This window comes from Psammomys obesus, unplaced genomic scaffold (assembly GCF_907164565.1).
Source record: "Psammomys obesus unplaced genomic scaffold, mPsaObe1.curated_primary_1811, whole genome shotgun sequence".
Taxonomy (NCBI): Eukaryota; Metazoa; Chordata; class Mammalia; order Rodentia; family Muridae; genus Psammomys; species Psammomys obesus.
Window position 1 is genome coordinate 6,348,228 of NW_026585689.1, and position 17,614 is coordinate 6,365,841.

A 17,614-nucleotide genomic window follows, 5' to 3' on the forward strand; every position below is an offset into this window, starting at 1 on the left:
ATGCCTGTATAAACCACATACAGGCTAGCTCAGTGGAGGAACAAGCAGAGCCAAATGCCCTGGCAGGTTTGTGCCGAGGTGAGGTTCTCAGTCCCTGTTGACAATCAAATTCCTTGCAAGCTCCCAAGCTCTTAAGCTTAGTGTCTCCATGGAACAATGTCGTCTTTGTCTTTTTTTTTCTAATGTAGATTTAGTATTATAAGTGTCAAAGTGACCTGAGTAGAGTGATACACATACAATTCCAAGACTTTGGAGGTAAAAGAAGAGTGAGGTGTTCAAGGCCAGCCTTGGCTACATAGTATGATTATCGAATAGCCTGATCTATGTGAGACCCTCGATCACTGTTTCCCCACCCCTCATTTCTCCCCAAAATGGAAGAATCAAACTGTATCATACAGTTTAGTTCGTATTTGTTTAAAAGCTTGCTTTCTATTTCTTTCCCCTTGAAACTATTTCTTTATTATTTTGGGGTTTAAGAATTTCTACTGGAGGGAGGAGGGAGTCTCAATTTTCCAATTCAATGAAGCATTAAGAGTCATATCCAAGTAGAAGCTGTGAAATTATGTGTAGTGCTGGCACACGTTGGCCAACACCTTGAGGACAAGTCCTGGATGGAGTAAGTTCAGGAAACAGGCTTTCTTGTAATACCACAGAACAACAGCATACCACAGAGAACGGGCCAATTAAGACTGCACAGGGGTCTTTTCTGAGACTGGTACTCCAACCAAGGACCATGCAAGGAGATAACCTAGAACCCCTGCACAGATGTAGCCCATGGCAGCTCAGTATCCAAGTGGGTTCCCTAGTAAGGGGAACAGAGACTGTCTCTGACATGAACTCAGTGGCTGGCTCTTTGATCACCTCCCCCTGGTTGGGGGGCAGTCTTACCAGGCTACAAAGGAAGACAGTGCAGCCAGTCCTGATGAGACTTGATAGGTAAGGGTGAGATGAAAGAGGAGGAGGACTTCTCCTATCAGTGGACTGGGAGAAGGGATAAAGGGTGAGATTGGAAGGGGATTAGGGAAGGGCCTACAGCTGGGATACAAAATGAATATATTGTAATTAATAAAAATATATTAATAAAAAAAGATTGCAGTGTTCGAAGGCTCACCAAGAGCTGTTTCACACCCTTAAAAAAGCAAGACTTAAAAAAAAAAAGCAAGACTTTTTTTTTAATGTTCTCCATACTTGTTGAAGTCAGATCTGACCTCCTAAGGGCTGATGCTGCCTTTTCTTTTTCTTCCCTCAGCAGGTTACTGTAAAAACACTGAAACAGTGAATAGCATTCCAATCACTTTAATAGAAGCAGCTCCTTACCATGCTAGACCCTGTTTTTTAGTTCTTGGACAGGGCTTTAAGCAGGTGTGGAGAAAAGCCTCTCATGTAATATAAAGCGTTCATTTTACTCAAGAGGTCATTTTAACCCCAGGCAGGTGGAGACTTGTCAAGGTCCGAACTTTGTGGCAGCCCCGAGAGACCAAGGTTTTCTGGTGACTAGCTCACAGATTTTTCCATCTCATCTCTGACAGCCATTTGGCTCTCTGGGCACCTGTTTGAACTCTGAGCCTTCTGCACAATCATTGGAATGAATCTTTGGGAACTTTCAAAGGTCGAATTTTGCTTTCAAACAGTTTTATTACTCTCAAATGTGCTCTAAATGCAAGGGCAGTTTGATTTTGATGCCATTCAAGAGCTGATTAGTGGTGACAAGGCACGTTACTTGCTTGGACCTGGGTTGGCTTGTGGATATAATTTCTTACATCAGAGTTGTAGTTTAAAACTAAACAAACAAACCAACATTGAAGGTAAAGTCATCAGTCAGGCCCTCTGGCTTGAATGAAACCAATTTGATTTTGCTCATGGGGCTGGCAGTCCACAGAAGGCTGATCTGAGATTAGCTCACAGGAGCCACACTTGATGCAGCTATCCAGGGTTCACATTGCTAGGTGATTCAATACAAGGAAACAGAGGACTAGTTGATGAGTAACTTTTTTTTTTTTATAGGAAGTAAATTTTAATGACCATAAGCAAAAACACAGAAATTGAACAACAGACAATAAAAAGTCAGATAAAGGCAAACTGAAAAAGCACAAAGCTTCAAGAGCAGATTCGACCAAGCAGAAGGATCAGCAAACTGGACAGAGTAATTGGAGCTGTCCACACACAGAGCAAAAGGGAGGAGGCAACTCTACAGGAGAGACAGTAACTTTTAAGTGACTGAAAAATACATTTGCCATAGGATGAAATCTCCCTGCCACAGCCGGTGCTAGAAGAAGCGAGGTTCCTACACTGTCTTTAGGATGGCCATGATCATAAGTGATGCCACACATGTTCATAGATTTGGAGGGTCTTTCCTGGTTTCTCAGATACAACGCCATTTTCAAGAGTGTGTAACTTGCCATGTAAATTCTCTCTGGCCGACAGCCTGGAATGCAAATTCTGTTTCTGAGAATTGCTTTGTTTTCAACAACATTCAGAAGAGCAGGGGGCAGGGGTCCCAGCAGTATGTGGCTTGCAAGCTTGTTTTCACCGTCACAGAAAGCCTCTGCAGTCTAAAGTAGCTTACAAATTTTATTAAATTAAACCAACTGGATTTTTACTTTAGCTATCTACATAGCAGTTTTTTATAGAGAAGAAAAAAATGGAAAATGTCACAAATGATTCTTCTAAATATAACTTGGAATGTTTTTGACTTGTTTGGGTAGTACTGTGATGTTCAATAATTTCAACACAATTTATAGAAACTTGAAAATGGCAAATTAATTTACATAATGATCTGTGTTGTGAGTTAGTCTACCCACTTTCTTGGTATTTATGATAGAAAAACCTATGGTAATTTTGTTGTTGTTAGTTTGCTTTTAGTGGAAAAATGTCCTTAGCAAATCTACTGTCCTTCTCTCTAATAAAGGCAAAATAAACTAAGAGAAAGAAAGAATGCTAAAAAGCCAACATGGCCAATGAGAAATGAAGAACACGAGTTCTTCATGTATCCTGTGGAAGTAGGCAGGGCTGGCAAATAATTGGGACCTGGTTTGATTCAAATATGATAGAGAAAGCTTCTGGAAAGTGCCTTCAAAACTAAAAGGTAATCAACTGAAACACGTAATACACATTTACAAGGCTATTCTGGAGAACAAAGGTTTCCTTTGACGGTGCTAGTGTTCTTTGAATCTACTTCATGAACCCATCGGAGCTTTGAAGTCTCCATAAATACTTAAGAGGCAGCCCTACTTAGTTGCATAGGTTATTAAAGAGAAACATAAAAATCCGTAGTTGCTTGCTCCAGTTGGAAGCCTCCGGGGTTTCCTTCTTTACTATTTATTTTAATCATTTCTAGGACCTGTCAAGCCATCAGAAATGATAGGGGAAAGTGGGAAAGTAAGACCGTCTTTCTAATTAATAAAGACTAGTATTCTGAAACTTTTGAGACCTGCTTTTTCCTCCTATAGTTTCTAAAACATTATGATATAACCGAGGTGGGACTTTTTATTTGAATCTTAAGAGAAGAAGCACTTTAATTATACATCTCAAGTCATTCATTTGCATAGCTATTTGCACAGTAACATTAACTATATATTATCAGGCGAAGCTACCATGTTATGGTAACTATAGTAATTATGTTGAGTCTCTTCTACTAGTTTCTTCTAACCCTACTTTATCTTTTTCAGTGTATTCCCTCTGTAATCCCATGTACATTCTCAGTGTACTGAGCTTTATTATTTTAGGGAAATTTTCTGAACCATATAAACAAGGTAAAAATAGGACCAATAAGTATTGAAGGTCAGAAAGTATGCACACACACACACACATGAACACACATGCACATATATGCATGTATATATACAAGTTGAGTTCTCAGATCTCTAGATCATAAAATACCTTACGTTTGTATTTTATTCTTTTTATATATTGAAATGACAGTTTCACATGATTCATTCTAACATGCATACACATGTATCATATGCACGTTTCTACATGTATCCTATAACTATGACAACTCTATAAATTTTTCTTTGAACAAACCAATGAAATTTAGGGGTCATATGCCAGTTGGCCCTGGTAGCTCTTCATATCCCAGGGAAATGAAACACAGTATTGTTCTAACACCTCACTATGCATCTCCTATTAATGCAAGGCTTATCTTCCTTGCTACCAGCAAGGATAAGCAGAATAAAGAGGTCTGGGAATTCCCTGTGGAGAGGCAGTGCAGAGACCTCAAGCCTTCTAACACCTTCTAACACCAGCCATCAATGCCGCTTATCAATTCTACTGCAGTCTACTTACTGAACACCTTGACTAGTGTAGGTGCCTCAAACACGTTGTCCTCCGTCACTAGCATGCACACAAATCTTTTTTCATCACTGATCTTCGCATTGTTGATAGACAAAGTGTAGTTTTCCGAGAGGCTCAATCTGTCCTTGTACTCTGGGACATCATCATACTGAACACTTTTCTTCGTAGAAGATCTGAACGCAATAAATACCGGGGACCCATCGGGCTTTTCCTAAAAATTAAAATAACAATAAATGTTGAAAACAAACACAATTCATGTGTTTTAGAATCATACACTTCTCTTTGTCACATGACTCTACATGGGATTTTGTTGGTGGTGTTGTTGAAGAGCAATGGGTTTTAGGTAGCAGCAGCACATAAATCTTTGCTTACAGAAAGAAAAACCACACTTCACATGAGGTGAAGCTTTTGGTTCCCTCATAGGTTCATACAAATGGGTAAAAATGACAGGACCAAGCTCTTCTCACACCTGTGGGACGGTGGTGGCTATTTTGAATGGGGGTAGTGTAGTCTTGTTTAATACACATCTAAAAAGTAGATAAAAACGAACATAATAATACAAAAACTAATGTTAAGGAAAAGATCACCGAAGTAGACATACAGTTGAGGTTGATATATGGCCTGAGGAGTCTCAAGCAGCTGTATTTGAAACATTTATTACTTTAACCCCCACATTTTAAATGTTCGTTTCTGACAACTGGCATTGATATGGTTGTCCTTTAACAACCCTCATCCTGGCAAACCATCCTCTTCACTAAACGAGAAGGAGTTTAACCACTGAAACCTAGGGCTTGGCACCTAAGGCTTAAACCTTATTTTGAGAGTCTTGCATATGAAAACATTATCAAAGTAAGATGTAATCTGGCAATGGTGCCAAGAATACTGGTCCACACGGTGCCTTTTGTGTCTGGTCTCATAAAAATGCCCTTTCCTAGGAAGCAAATAAAATAAGTCTAAAATAAGGGCCAACTATCCCCCTTTATTTACTTCACAAGAGCTTTGAAAACATAAAGTATGAAAAACCATGTTAAAATGCATAGAAAATGTTAAGATTCTATAGAGGCTTAGTTTGATTTGTTTTGTTTTGAAGTAAATATTAGTTGTGATTGCAAAGCTTATTTAGCAATTCAAAAGTTCTAGTTTTTTATGTATGCATTTACTTAAGTAAATTATATCAATAATATTTGTCTTAAATTTGTAGTTTTATCCCAGTTTTACAGTACAAATCTATGTCTTAATTTTTTCCTTTATTATGAGATATATGTTAGCAAAATACCTTACCATTCCATACTCATTCTCTTTGCAATAAACAGTAATTATTAGCATCTGAGCCCTTAATTAGATGGCAGGTACGTTCTCTGATTTTCTGTGAAGTGATTTAATATTCATAACACACTTTTCAGTTAGACTTACAGTATTGGTCTCACTTGTGGATTAGACAATGAAGGAAGCATTTTTATAGGATGCCTTCATAAGCTCCCCACTGATAAACCTCACTGGTGCTGAGATTTGAGGGCAGCATGGCTGCTTTCTGAGTACCCTGCAGTGATTTCTATAGTGGTAGAAGATTGCTCTTCTGTTTCAGTCATTGTAGCAGATGCTAACGAAGAGGCTGGGAATAGGGTAGGCTTGGGAAGGGTTGACAACTATTATCTCTACCCAAGGAGCATCTACAGTGATGGGAGGGGGATCTAACTATTTTCTCCTTATGTTTGCTCACTTTCAATTTTTCCATACCTTCTGCTTTTCTTCCAGCCAATTACCTTATATCAGAGCATGCACAGTGTTTCTGCAAATCATCACTGACTTGAGAGTCACTCAAATGCAACTCATTAATTTACTCCTGAAGCTTTTTGCTTAACTAACAATTTGGGAATAGCAATTATTTATTGGCTCCTAGCACTATTGTGTCAATTCAGTTAGTGTGGAATCTGGTTCCCTGTTTTATATACTTAGGACATGCTATTATCACACAAGTTTACTTTTCTCTCAGTTGATTCCATTTATTCTGGTAGTAAATTTGGTTCAGAGGGTGCATTACATGATAGACTCCAAGACTTGCAACTTGAATATTTCGAATAAACTCTTTCCTCAACGTCACTCTGCCACCTTTACAGAGAACTAGAAGGAATTCAAAACTACCTGGAGTGACCTGATAATGAGAACATACTAACGATATAGTGTGATTTGTTGCCTCCTTTTCTTATTTTATGACACACACGCAGGCACAGTGTGGCTCCAGTGTTGAACCCCACGACTGTAGTAGCTATTTGCTACCTATCAAGTCCTACTAAGTACTCTGCTGTGAATTAATTACGTAGCCCCCACAACAACACTGTGAGGAAGATATCTCATTTTCATAGTAAGAAAATATGCTTAATTTACCTGTCCATGGGAGACTCTAGACTCTGATCACCTGATTTCATAGCCCACATGTCACTTTACCCCTTGATTGCAAGCACAGGTACTTTTGCCAAACTGTATTTAGTATAACATATATATATATATATATATATATATATATATATATATATATATATAATGAGAGACATTTTGAGTAAAAACATTTGTGGTCAAATAAACCTAAAAAAAAATTAATCCAACCAAAATCTCATACAATTCACTGTGTTAATAAATCATCTGGTAGCAACAATGTTCTCCTTATGCAAATGTCTGCAAATATTTAGGGACTAGGAAAACCTGCTCTTGTGTTTCAGGAAATGTCTATCTACTTGAAGCTTGCTCACCATTGTAACCTCTTGTGGCTCTGAACTGGGAAATTATACAACAAAGACACCTTTTGTTGATCTGTGTTTAACTGAGGCATTCATCTGTTAAAGTCAACACAACTACCACACCCATCTACCAGTATCTCTATGCTCCATTTCCAGGCCATGCTTGGCAAAAGACGATGAGTTTAAGTGTAAGCAATGAGTAAAATCAGCAATGTTAGATGTTTAACTGATCTGTAATAGCAACACACAGAAGACTCAGCCACAGGAGCAAAGCAGATTGCCTGTCCCCTGTGGTAATCCGAGATCTCTAGGTAGTCATATATCCTGCCTTTGCAGTAACTGCATCACTCAGAAACTGATGAAGAGAAAATGCTCTTCTCCACAAAACTGTGCTCTAACACCCCGCGCCCGATTGTACTCCTGAAGTCTGCCTGTATCTGTCTGCCTCTAACACTTACTGATGGATGGATTAGACAAAAATAATCTATAACTTTTGAGCTGTTGGACTTATTTAAATATAGTATCAGTTGTACAAACATAAATCTTATTGACATTAAGTAACATAAAAATTATTGACATTCAATACGCCGAGTTAAATTTTCTATATAGGTATGCACAGATGAACATTACCATTATGTCTTATTACATGAGCATATACTGTCAAAAAAAAAAGAAGATTGAGAATTTTATTTTAAAAACTTAGAGCAGGTCATAAAGCCCCAGGAGGCTCGTACTCACATATTTCCATTTGCCAAACATGAGGTTCTGAGGCACATCGAGGCGGCAGGGCATGACAACGGCATCCCCGTATGCTGAGTTGACAGTGTGCCATCCAAAGCCTTTGGGCAAAAGGAAAAGGGGTTTGTGAGTGTTGTCCTGAAGCTACAGCAGGGGAACCCAGGAGAATTTACAAGCTATTTGTGCTCCTCACTGTACTTTCTAGGAATATATTTCACAGAAGCATGAGGACACACACACACACACACACCCCAAACCCAACATGTTCAAAGATCTCAAAATAGCTTGAAAGACATTTTTTATTGGACTGATTATCAACTTTACCTCTTATAAAATTAAAATTGAGTGTTAAGAACTAAAACAGTTTAAGTAAGAACAAAATCCAATTTTATCTGGATGTCTATCAGTATATCAACTATATTAGTAAGTAGCTGATTTTATAGGAAGAAAACAAAACTAAATTTAAATTTTTCATAAAATATTAACATGGCAAAATTATACTTAAAAAAAAAACCCTCCTCACAAAGAGTTATTCACAAAAGGTTAGCTATATCGGGAAGTCAATCTAATTTAAATGTGTGTTATTCTGATACAGAAAAAGGAACAGGTCATTTTATTCTTTATTTGAGATAAGTAATACAAATTAAAATGTGAAAAAGAATAATTTTTGATTAAGAATGTAAAATACTTTTTATATCTGTTCTAGTCACAGAGTTTTAAACCTTAAGGCTTTGCAGACTTAGAAAGACCTTATGCTCTTTCCCCAAAGGGACGATGTGAAAATATATAGTTATTACAGTAGTCTAGAAAGGGTAAGAAGAAGAGGGAAGGGTGGAAGGAGAATACCAAAAAGCAGATAACATGGATAATATCCAGTCCTGAAGAGCACGCCAGGGAGACTATAGTTCACAGTAGCTTGACGTATGTTTTATGAAGAACTGGATGAGAGGAGCTTGCAAACATGAAACACTTATGAAGAAATGGAAGCGCCCATTACCCTGATCTCATCAGAACGTATTATGTACACATACAGACATATCACAGACTACTCTGTAAATACGTAAAACTCATACGTGCTAATTATAAAGGAAATAAATTTTGATATTTGCATTGGCAATTAGTATCAAGGAAACATCTCAGACAGTTCAAGGTATGCTTACAGAGTTATTTTTAGATTTAAGAAGTTTACGGGTGAGCACCCATCTCGGGATGCCACAGGTAGGGGATAGAGCACCAAGGGGTTGTATTAATCTGCAGTGGAAAATCATAAGCAGATGTTATTTCGTCCAGCAGGTGGTGCTAAAAGCCAAAGCTAAGGCAATCTGCAACACTGAATAAATTAAACCATCTTGGGACTTTCTGAACAGCCACACTGGTGGATGCCATCTTCCAGTGTTAGGCCTCAATGGCATAGTATACATTAGAGCTTGACACAGGGGTCGATCTAACTAAGGTGAGCAAGGAAGGGAAATGGCAACAATCCTATTCTAAAATTCAGTTGGTTAAGGAGCCCACCTTCTCTTTAAACATGTCTTTGTGAGCAAGAATATAAGGAACAAATGCACAGCATTTGCCACTGTTGAGATACAAAATTGTAAGCAGATGCAGTGAGGGTGTATTTTGTTTGGTATTTGGTAAGGAAAGAATACATAAAATTGTTCTGGTAAAATAAACTTAAAGCTTTTCTGTGCTAAAATTATTACTCCTGTTGACATTAAATCATCAGAAATTAAAGGACCATAAAAGAATAAATGATATTTTCTTTTTAATTTTTGTGTCGTGTGTTTTGCAGTGCTAAGGATTAAACCCAGGGCCTCAGACATAGTACGCAAGTATTCTACAAGTCACACCAGCTCTAGCACTGGGCTTTATTTTATCTTATTATTTTTTTTTTAATAATTGAAAGGTAGATTCTTCTCTCATACGATACATCCCATCTACAGTCTCCCTTCCCTGTATGCCACCTAATCCCTCCCTCCACCTCCCTTCTCCCTTCAGATCCACTCTCCCTCGATTTCCCTTTCAGAGCAGGCCTCCAAAAGAAAAAAATCAAATGTGACAAAACAAGATACAACAGGGAAAGAAGAAAGCCTTCATATCAAGACCAAGACAACCCAATGGAAGGGAAAGAATCTCAAGAGCAGGCAAGAGTCAGAAATAGACCTGCTCCCACTCTTAGGGATCCCACAAAAACCCCAAGCTTAACAGCCATAGCATACACGCAGAGGACGTGGTGCAGACCCATGCAGGCCCTGGGCTTGCTTCTTCAGGTTTTGTGAGTCCATGTGAGCCATTTTCTGCAGGTGTCCTCAATCCCCTCTGACTCTCACGTAATACTGGACTTTTAGATGTGTGATCCCGACCATACACACTAACACTGAATTAGCTGTTCTAATTTAGGATACCATTCTGGTTTTCCATACTAAGCTCTTGCATGTGGAAGTTTTACCATTTTGAGTTGTGGCCAGGCACAAATGCATATCAAACAAGCCACAAGAAGCCTGTGATTTCATGTTTTCACTTTCCTCATTGTTTTACAGTAAAGCACTTGAATACAGTGGTGAATTGTCATTTCACCTTCATCTGTGTCAGGGCATACCCTTCGAATCAGCACCTGTTCTTATAAAAACACCTTCCTTTTTGCAATTGGTGCCGATTTTTCTAAGGTGGGCCAACCATTGCAGTTTGCAGAGCTCAGATTCCAATGAGGTGAATCCTTTACAAGGTAAAGAGAAGTAAGCAGAGGTCTTTTCCAAAATGTTGATCATTGCTCTTCTCAGAGACTATTTTTTCTCTTCTACCTTCATGTAAAGTTAATGTTCTATATATATATATGCTAGGTTTTAAAGTTGCATGAATTTGAAATATAACTTGTATTATTAGCATTATCAGAGCACAGTTATTGCAGAAAAAGAAAAAGCATTTTTAAACTTTGTATCTAATATCAATGACTGACACTTAAGGAATTCAGTAAAATGATTTGTTGTTTGAATGTGGTAGCTTCCTTTCCATTTTACCCACCTGATTAATATATTTGAAAATCAGAAAGAACCTATAACAATGGAACTTCAAGATAGTCTTCTTGCTCCCTCATATTCTAAAGGCACTATATCTTGCAGGGGTAGAGAACATGGATTTTTGTCCTCCTATGTTATTTCCTGTCATGAGGAGAAAACATATTACATTACTGTATTGAAGGCTCTATTTCCTCTCCAGTGAAATTAGGAACTATTTCTGCTCTCTGCTTTACAAATGATAGCAGAAAACGCCCCCTTTCATCTCGGAGGCCACAAAGCAAAGCACTGTTTTAACTGTTTTGAAAATTCATGGATTGCATCTAATTGTGACAATGCAAACTTGAAGTCAGCCAGGACAGGCCTCTAATGAGAGAACAAATGCAAAGGAAATAAGACAGTCGACAAGCAGAGAAAGGCCAACAGTTACAGACAGGATCTCTGTTCCTCAGACTAAGAACAGAATGAGTACACTGGATAGCATGGGGAGCCATAATAGTTCGTACCTTAGAATCAATTTTCGAGTTGGCTATAGTCAACAACTTGTTTCTATCATGTGCATATGACTCCAGGTTCATCTGAGACAGAGATGAAAGGTTTGCATCTGTGGGAGAGCTAAGGTGTCTAACCCCCTACAGATACAGTAACTGCAAAGACCATGGTGATATGGTGATGAATTAGTGTCCTAACTCCTAGAGATTTCTTCATCTCTGAAATGAAGGGGAAGCAAGACCCGGAAAAACCTGTCAACCTGAGTGATTCTGTTTACACCTTTTGTAGAAGAAAAGGCCTTTCATCTTTAAACTACCAAACCTGAAAATTGAGCTCTGCTTACTAGAATTCTCCTGCGATTTTCTTCCTGTAACAGTTTTTAACTAAATTATTGAATTTTGTGCTCTACAGATTATTGGGCACTATTGAAAATCAAATTGTCACAGATATCCAATAAGCGGCTGAAAATACAATATAAAGTAGAAGACTGTAGTAAGCTGCAGTTGTGCACAACATGCTTGTGGATGAACATGCACATGCGTGTGTATATGTATTTGTGCGTGCAGGTGCACGTGTGTGTGTATGTGTGTGTGTGATTGGGTGTGTAGATGCGGAGGACAGAGGACAACCTCAATGGTCTTTCTTCAGGTGCCGTCCATCTTTTTGTGAGTGGAACTAAGCGAGTAGGCTAGATTGGTGAGGGAGCTCAGGGATGCAGCTATCTCCACCTTCCTGGTGCTGATAGAATGGATTGCTCCATCTTGCTTAGTATCCTCTTGACTCAGGCTCTCATGCACGCAGGGTGAGCAGTTTACCACTGGCATCATGTCCCGTTCACAGTTTGTGCTTTTATATGTGGCCCATGTCCTGTCTGCACCTGCATTTTAACTGGGCCAGAGCTGTCTATACGAAATGTGCTCTGCCAAGTCAAGACACTTTGGTGAATTGTGCTTGCTTGCAAAATGTCCTGACATAAAATAACATAGTTTTTTTTTAATGCCTGAGAAACAGGGTATAAGTAAAACACCTATTATTAAGTGCTATTAGCAAAAAACAAACAAACAAACAAAATCAGAACAATAGATCTGGAATAAAATAAAATAAACAAGAAATATATAACAGAATATCTTGACCAAATAATCCATATATATGGAATCTCAATAACTGAGTGTATAATTATACTAATTATAATTGTGTATATTCACTCATTATAATTGTGTATTTTTTACAGCAAACAATTTAAAGCAGATATCAGAAGAGAGATACTAAATTATCAGTTAAGTGAACACTTTTGACTTCCAACAGCAATAATTACGAATGTAATGATTTTTATCATTTTGGTAGCCAATGATTTTTCTATACAAATGAATTCTAAAGGTCAGAGCAATGATTCTATTTATATTGCTGATGGACTTCAGACTCTGCTCTCACATTCCAAGTAGAAACAGAATAGTATAAAGCAAAGGATGAGAATTAGACCCAGGATAGTTTTTGCACTCTGTAATTTAGCACATGTAATTATTATTCATTGCTCTGATATTTTAATAGCAGCATTGTCCTTAGAAGCACTCACTGAGCTCCGAAGCTCTGTTGGAAGCCATGAAAGAGTTACCCTGAATTATAACGGGTTCAGAGATTGTGGTATAAGAACTAATTCCAGTTTCACTGAAATTTTACACTTATTTGAACAAACGAATTGGTGGGGGACGTGCTAGGTACACAGATGTTTGTCATTGAAAACTGCCTTTGTGCTTACCTGATTGATTTTGATATATAACTGTGCTGACGCTCTTGTTTACCCTGTTAATGATAGGACGTGAGACACTGTAGATGAAGTGTGACTGCTTTGTAATATCAGTTTATAGCAGTATTGGTTACACTTGACATTAGAGGTTGGATCCACCAATGTTGTAAGAGAACTGGACTGGGTATTTTGATGTGTTTGTAGCATCTGTGACACTACCCTGCTTCCCCACTACGAAAATTCAAAGTCTACAGAAATGATAAGTGCCATTTATATGCAAAATAACCTCAAACTCTATGTACCCAGAGACTTCTTGGGTTAAGCTTCAACTTTCGATTTCTTACATCTCATTTACTTCTATTTTTATTACTTTTTATTTTTATTTTTTGAGAAAGAGTATGTCTGTATAGCCTTAGAACTCTGCTTACCAAGTGCTGATATTAAAGACCTGGACCATTATCTCCCACCAAAACTGGTTTCAACAAAACCGGTTTTCAGTGAAGAAAATTTTAATGTAAAATAGAATCTTAATGTAGGATAAAATAGTGACTGAATAAAGGCAGAAGGGTCGAGGCAAAAGTGAAGAGATACGGCCCTCATAGACTTCTGTGTTTTGAGGGCTTGGCTCTTGGGAAGTAGAACAATTAGGAGGTGTAGCCTTGGTTAGAGAAAGTATGTCACTGTGAGGGCGGGCTTTGAGGTCTCTTATGCTCAAGCTCTGCCAATTCCAGTTTCCTGCAGCCTTCTGATCAAGACATACAGTTATCACCTCACACCCATCAGAATGGCTAAGATCAAAAACTCAAGGGATGATGCATGCTGGAGAGGTTGTGGAGAAAGGGGAACCCTTCTCCATTGCTGGTGGGAATGTAACCTTGTACATCCACATTAGAAATCAATCTGGCACTTTCTCAGAAAGTTATGAATAGTGCCACCTCAAGATCCAGCTATACCACTCCTAAGCATATACCCAAAAGATGCCCATTCAATAAGGACGTTTGTTCAACTATGCTCATAGCAGCTTTATTTGTAATAGTCAGATTCTGGAAACAACCTAGATGCCCTTTAACTGAAGAATGGATACAGAAATTGTGGTACTTTTACACAATGGAATACTACTCAGTAATCAAAAAGGAGGAAATCATGAAATTTGCAGGCAAATGGTGGGACCTAGAAAAGAGCCTCCTGAGTGACGTATCTCGGAAGCAGAAATACACCCACGGTATTAACCATGTAATATAGGATACACATACTAAAAATCTATAGTCTTAAAGAAGCTAAGCAACAAGGAGGACTCTAGAGAAGAGGCTGAAACCTCACTCAGAAGGGCAAACAAGATAAACATTGGAAGTAGGAGAAGTCAAGGAACAGGAAAGGATCCTCCCAGAGGGGACCTCTGAAAGACTCTACCCACCAGGTTATTGAAAGGAGACACTGAGACTCAGCCAAACATTGGGCGAAGTGCTAGAATCCTTAAGGAAGAAGAGGAACAAAGAAAGACCTGGAGGAGACAAAAACTCCACAGAAGACAAACAGAACCAAAAATCCTGGGCCCATAGGAGCCCTGCAGAGACTGATATTCCAACCAAGAACCATACATGGAGAGGACTTAGACTCCCTGTTCAGAGGAAGCCCATAGGCTGCTCAGATTCCAAGTGGGTTCCCTAGTAAGCGGGCAGGGGCTTTCTCTGACATGAACTCTGTGGCCAGCTCTTTGTGTGACCTTGCCAGGACACTGAGGAAGATGATGCAGCCAGTCCTGATGAGATGTGATAAACTAGGGTCAGATAGAAGGGGAGGAGGTCCTCCCCTATAAGGGGACTAGGGAAAGGGCATAGGTGGAGAAGAGGGAAGGTGGGTAGGACAAAGAGGGGATAAAGGAGGTGGTTATTGCAGGTATACAAAGTGAATAAATAGTAATAAATAAATAAATAAATAAATAAATAGGAAAAAAGAGAAGTGGCATACAGTAACACCTACTTTCTACCAGCTCTCAGTTCCCCACTTAAACGGTGAGGATGAAACTATTGTATGACAGTGAATTACAACCTTTAGATTTGATTTCTAATTTCTTTATAGAAATAAAAATTTTTTAAAATTCACAAACTGTAGTCAGTATGGGTCAATATCTTGAATAATTTATAAACCATACTTATTGTTTACTTTTTATTTAATATAACAAAATATCATAGTTCTAGTGGTAGAGTGAAGCCCATGTCTTGAAAGTGTTGACTAACCTATTGTTTTATGATTCAGTCACTGGAAGTTTTCCATCTTAGAATTGCTCTGATAACTTACCACACTGAAATAGAATTTAAGACTTTATTCACAATCATACATACATGTAGGAATGTGTGTGTGTGTGTGTGTGTGTGTGTGTGTATGTATGTATGTGAAATACAAGGGGCTATATTATTCCAGGTAATTTGCTATAGATGACAAATGGATGAGGATATCTGATAAAATCTAATGTCATTTTGATTAACAGAGGGAACAATCCTCCTTCATTCATTTTGCAAATGTTTTTTCAACTAACTTGGGTACTAGGAGGATGACATGGGTCATTGGAATCCTTGCTCAAAGTTCTTTTTTGTTGCCTTTCACAGTCATCACATCTGTCACTCACACATAACTGAGTTATACCTGCGAATAAGAAAAATAGCAATTCTTCCTCTCCACTTCGTATAATTAAAAAATATGTCACATTAGACATTTTATAGTAATGATCAGGCCACTGTGGAATAATACTTGGAAGGAAACCACCATCCCATTAAACTATAAATTAACATTAGTACCCTAGATTGTGTTTTAATACATGTACTCTTCATTTTACTTGCAAAATTGGCATTATATAACAGACTAAGTGGGTATCATTTTATTAGATTATAGGTCAACATAATAATCCCCATAATGTGACAGGTCCACATAAGTGAATTTCAAAATATTTTATTGGGATTTGCACTGCTGTGCTGAAATTACCTTTTTAGTCTATGTGTACATGTACTTCATAAGCAAACATGGGATGGTATAAAATGCTGAATAAACTGAAATTCCTTCACTATTAAGGGTGTTGACCGAACACTTTCTTAGCATTCTTTGGGCCCATCTATTCTGGTTAATTTTCCTTGCGTCATTTAAGTCCTGTCTATTTATATATTCAATCATACATCCAGTGCTTATTAAGCATCTACTTCAGGCAAAGTGCTAGGTGCACTTTGTGAAGGAAAGGGATAAATGTAATAAGGGGAGTGTTTTCTTGGGAAACACGACTGAACTAATAGTAGGTGCATAACAACTGAAGCGTGTGCTGAAGGAATGTGAAAAAAGGAATCCCAACAATGAGCCTGGGGATATCGGTTAAAAGCCTTAGAGGAAATTCCATTCAACAGAAACACCGAAAGCTTTCCCTAAGTGGGAGGTTACAGACTGCCTCAGAGGTGCACAACACAGGGACCTCAAGAAGTACTGGTACCATGGTTTTTTCTCTTAACAAAAAGTCAATATTTTTTTTTTTTATTAATCTCCATGAAAAGATGCTTTGTTTTCACAAAGAACATGTCCTAACACAGGCACTTTTTCCAGATTCACAATTGCACATACACCTTTTTCTAGTATAATGCAATAAGATATTGGAGATTGTTACTTCCTTCTTGCTTTCATCATCAAGATTTGCATTAACATTGCACTCAGAGTAGGTTAAAATTGCAAGTAAGAATTTTATTTAGAAATTGTCTAAAAGCAATAATTTTTAATAGTTTTTTTTAGATTATAATATAATTACATAAACTCTCCCTTTCCTTTCCTCCCTCCAAGTCCTCCCATATACCCCTCCCTGCTCTCTTTCAAATTTATGGCCTCTTTTTCATTAATTGTTGTTACATGTATATCTGTGCACCCACATATTTGTAAACATAACTTTCTTAGTCTGAACATTATTACTTGTACATATGTTTTCAGAGCCAAACATGTGATACTGGAACCAAGTGATATGTTCTTCCCAAGGGAAGAAAAGTCATGGGCCTGGAAGAGAACCTACAACTACCATCTTACAAAATGAGCACAATCCCTAACTATTCTCTCAATTTTTGTCCTTATACGCATGGAAAAGTATAGTTATCACCTAATAGAGAGGAAACATCTTATTGCTAGAGACAGAGATCATTACATAAAACCACAGCCTGTCAAAATGCAGAGTTGTGGAGGCCAGTCTCAAAGAATGCATCTGCAAAACAACTCCCTCACCTAAGGCACAGGAACACTGTGGAAGTGTGGAAAGACTGTAAGAGCCAGAGGTTCAGGGAGTTTGCTATGAGAATATATCATCTAGGGATTTCAGAAAGTACACCCATAAAGTTTTACCAACATGAGTTGAACAAGGACAATAGGCAAGCCAAACTCAGCTGGGGAAAGAACATAAGGCCTCAACCCTATACAAAGAACAACAGGCAACTAAGGAATGCTCAGAAAAAAAAGGAGGAAAGAAAGAAAAAAGAAAGGAAGGCAGGAAGGAAGGAAGGAGGGAAGGAAGGAAGGAATGAAGGAAGGAAAAGGAAGGAAGGAAGGAAGGAAGGAAGGAAGGAAGGAAGGAAGGAAGGAAG

The 17,614-nt window shown here is 38.2% G+C and overlaps 1 protein-coding gene across 2 annotated transcripts in view; it reads right to left on the reverse strand.

Moving 5' to 3' along the window:
- The window catches only part of Alcam (activated leukocyte cell adhesion molecule), a 214,112-nt gene that overhangs the window by 43,905 nt on the left and 152,593 nt on the right, over positions 1-17,614 (reverse strand). For both annotated transcript variants that reach the window (XM_055593962.1, XM_055593956.1), the window contains exons 2-3: positions 7,767-7,867; positions 4,285-4,504 (exon numbers count right to left, since the gene is read on the reverse strand). In XM_055593962.1, coding sequence (XP_055449937.1) covers positions 4,285-4,504; positions 7,767-7,867 — 321 coding nt within the window. The remainder of the gene's footprint in view (positions 1-4,284; positions 4,505-7,766; positions 7,868-17,614) is intronic.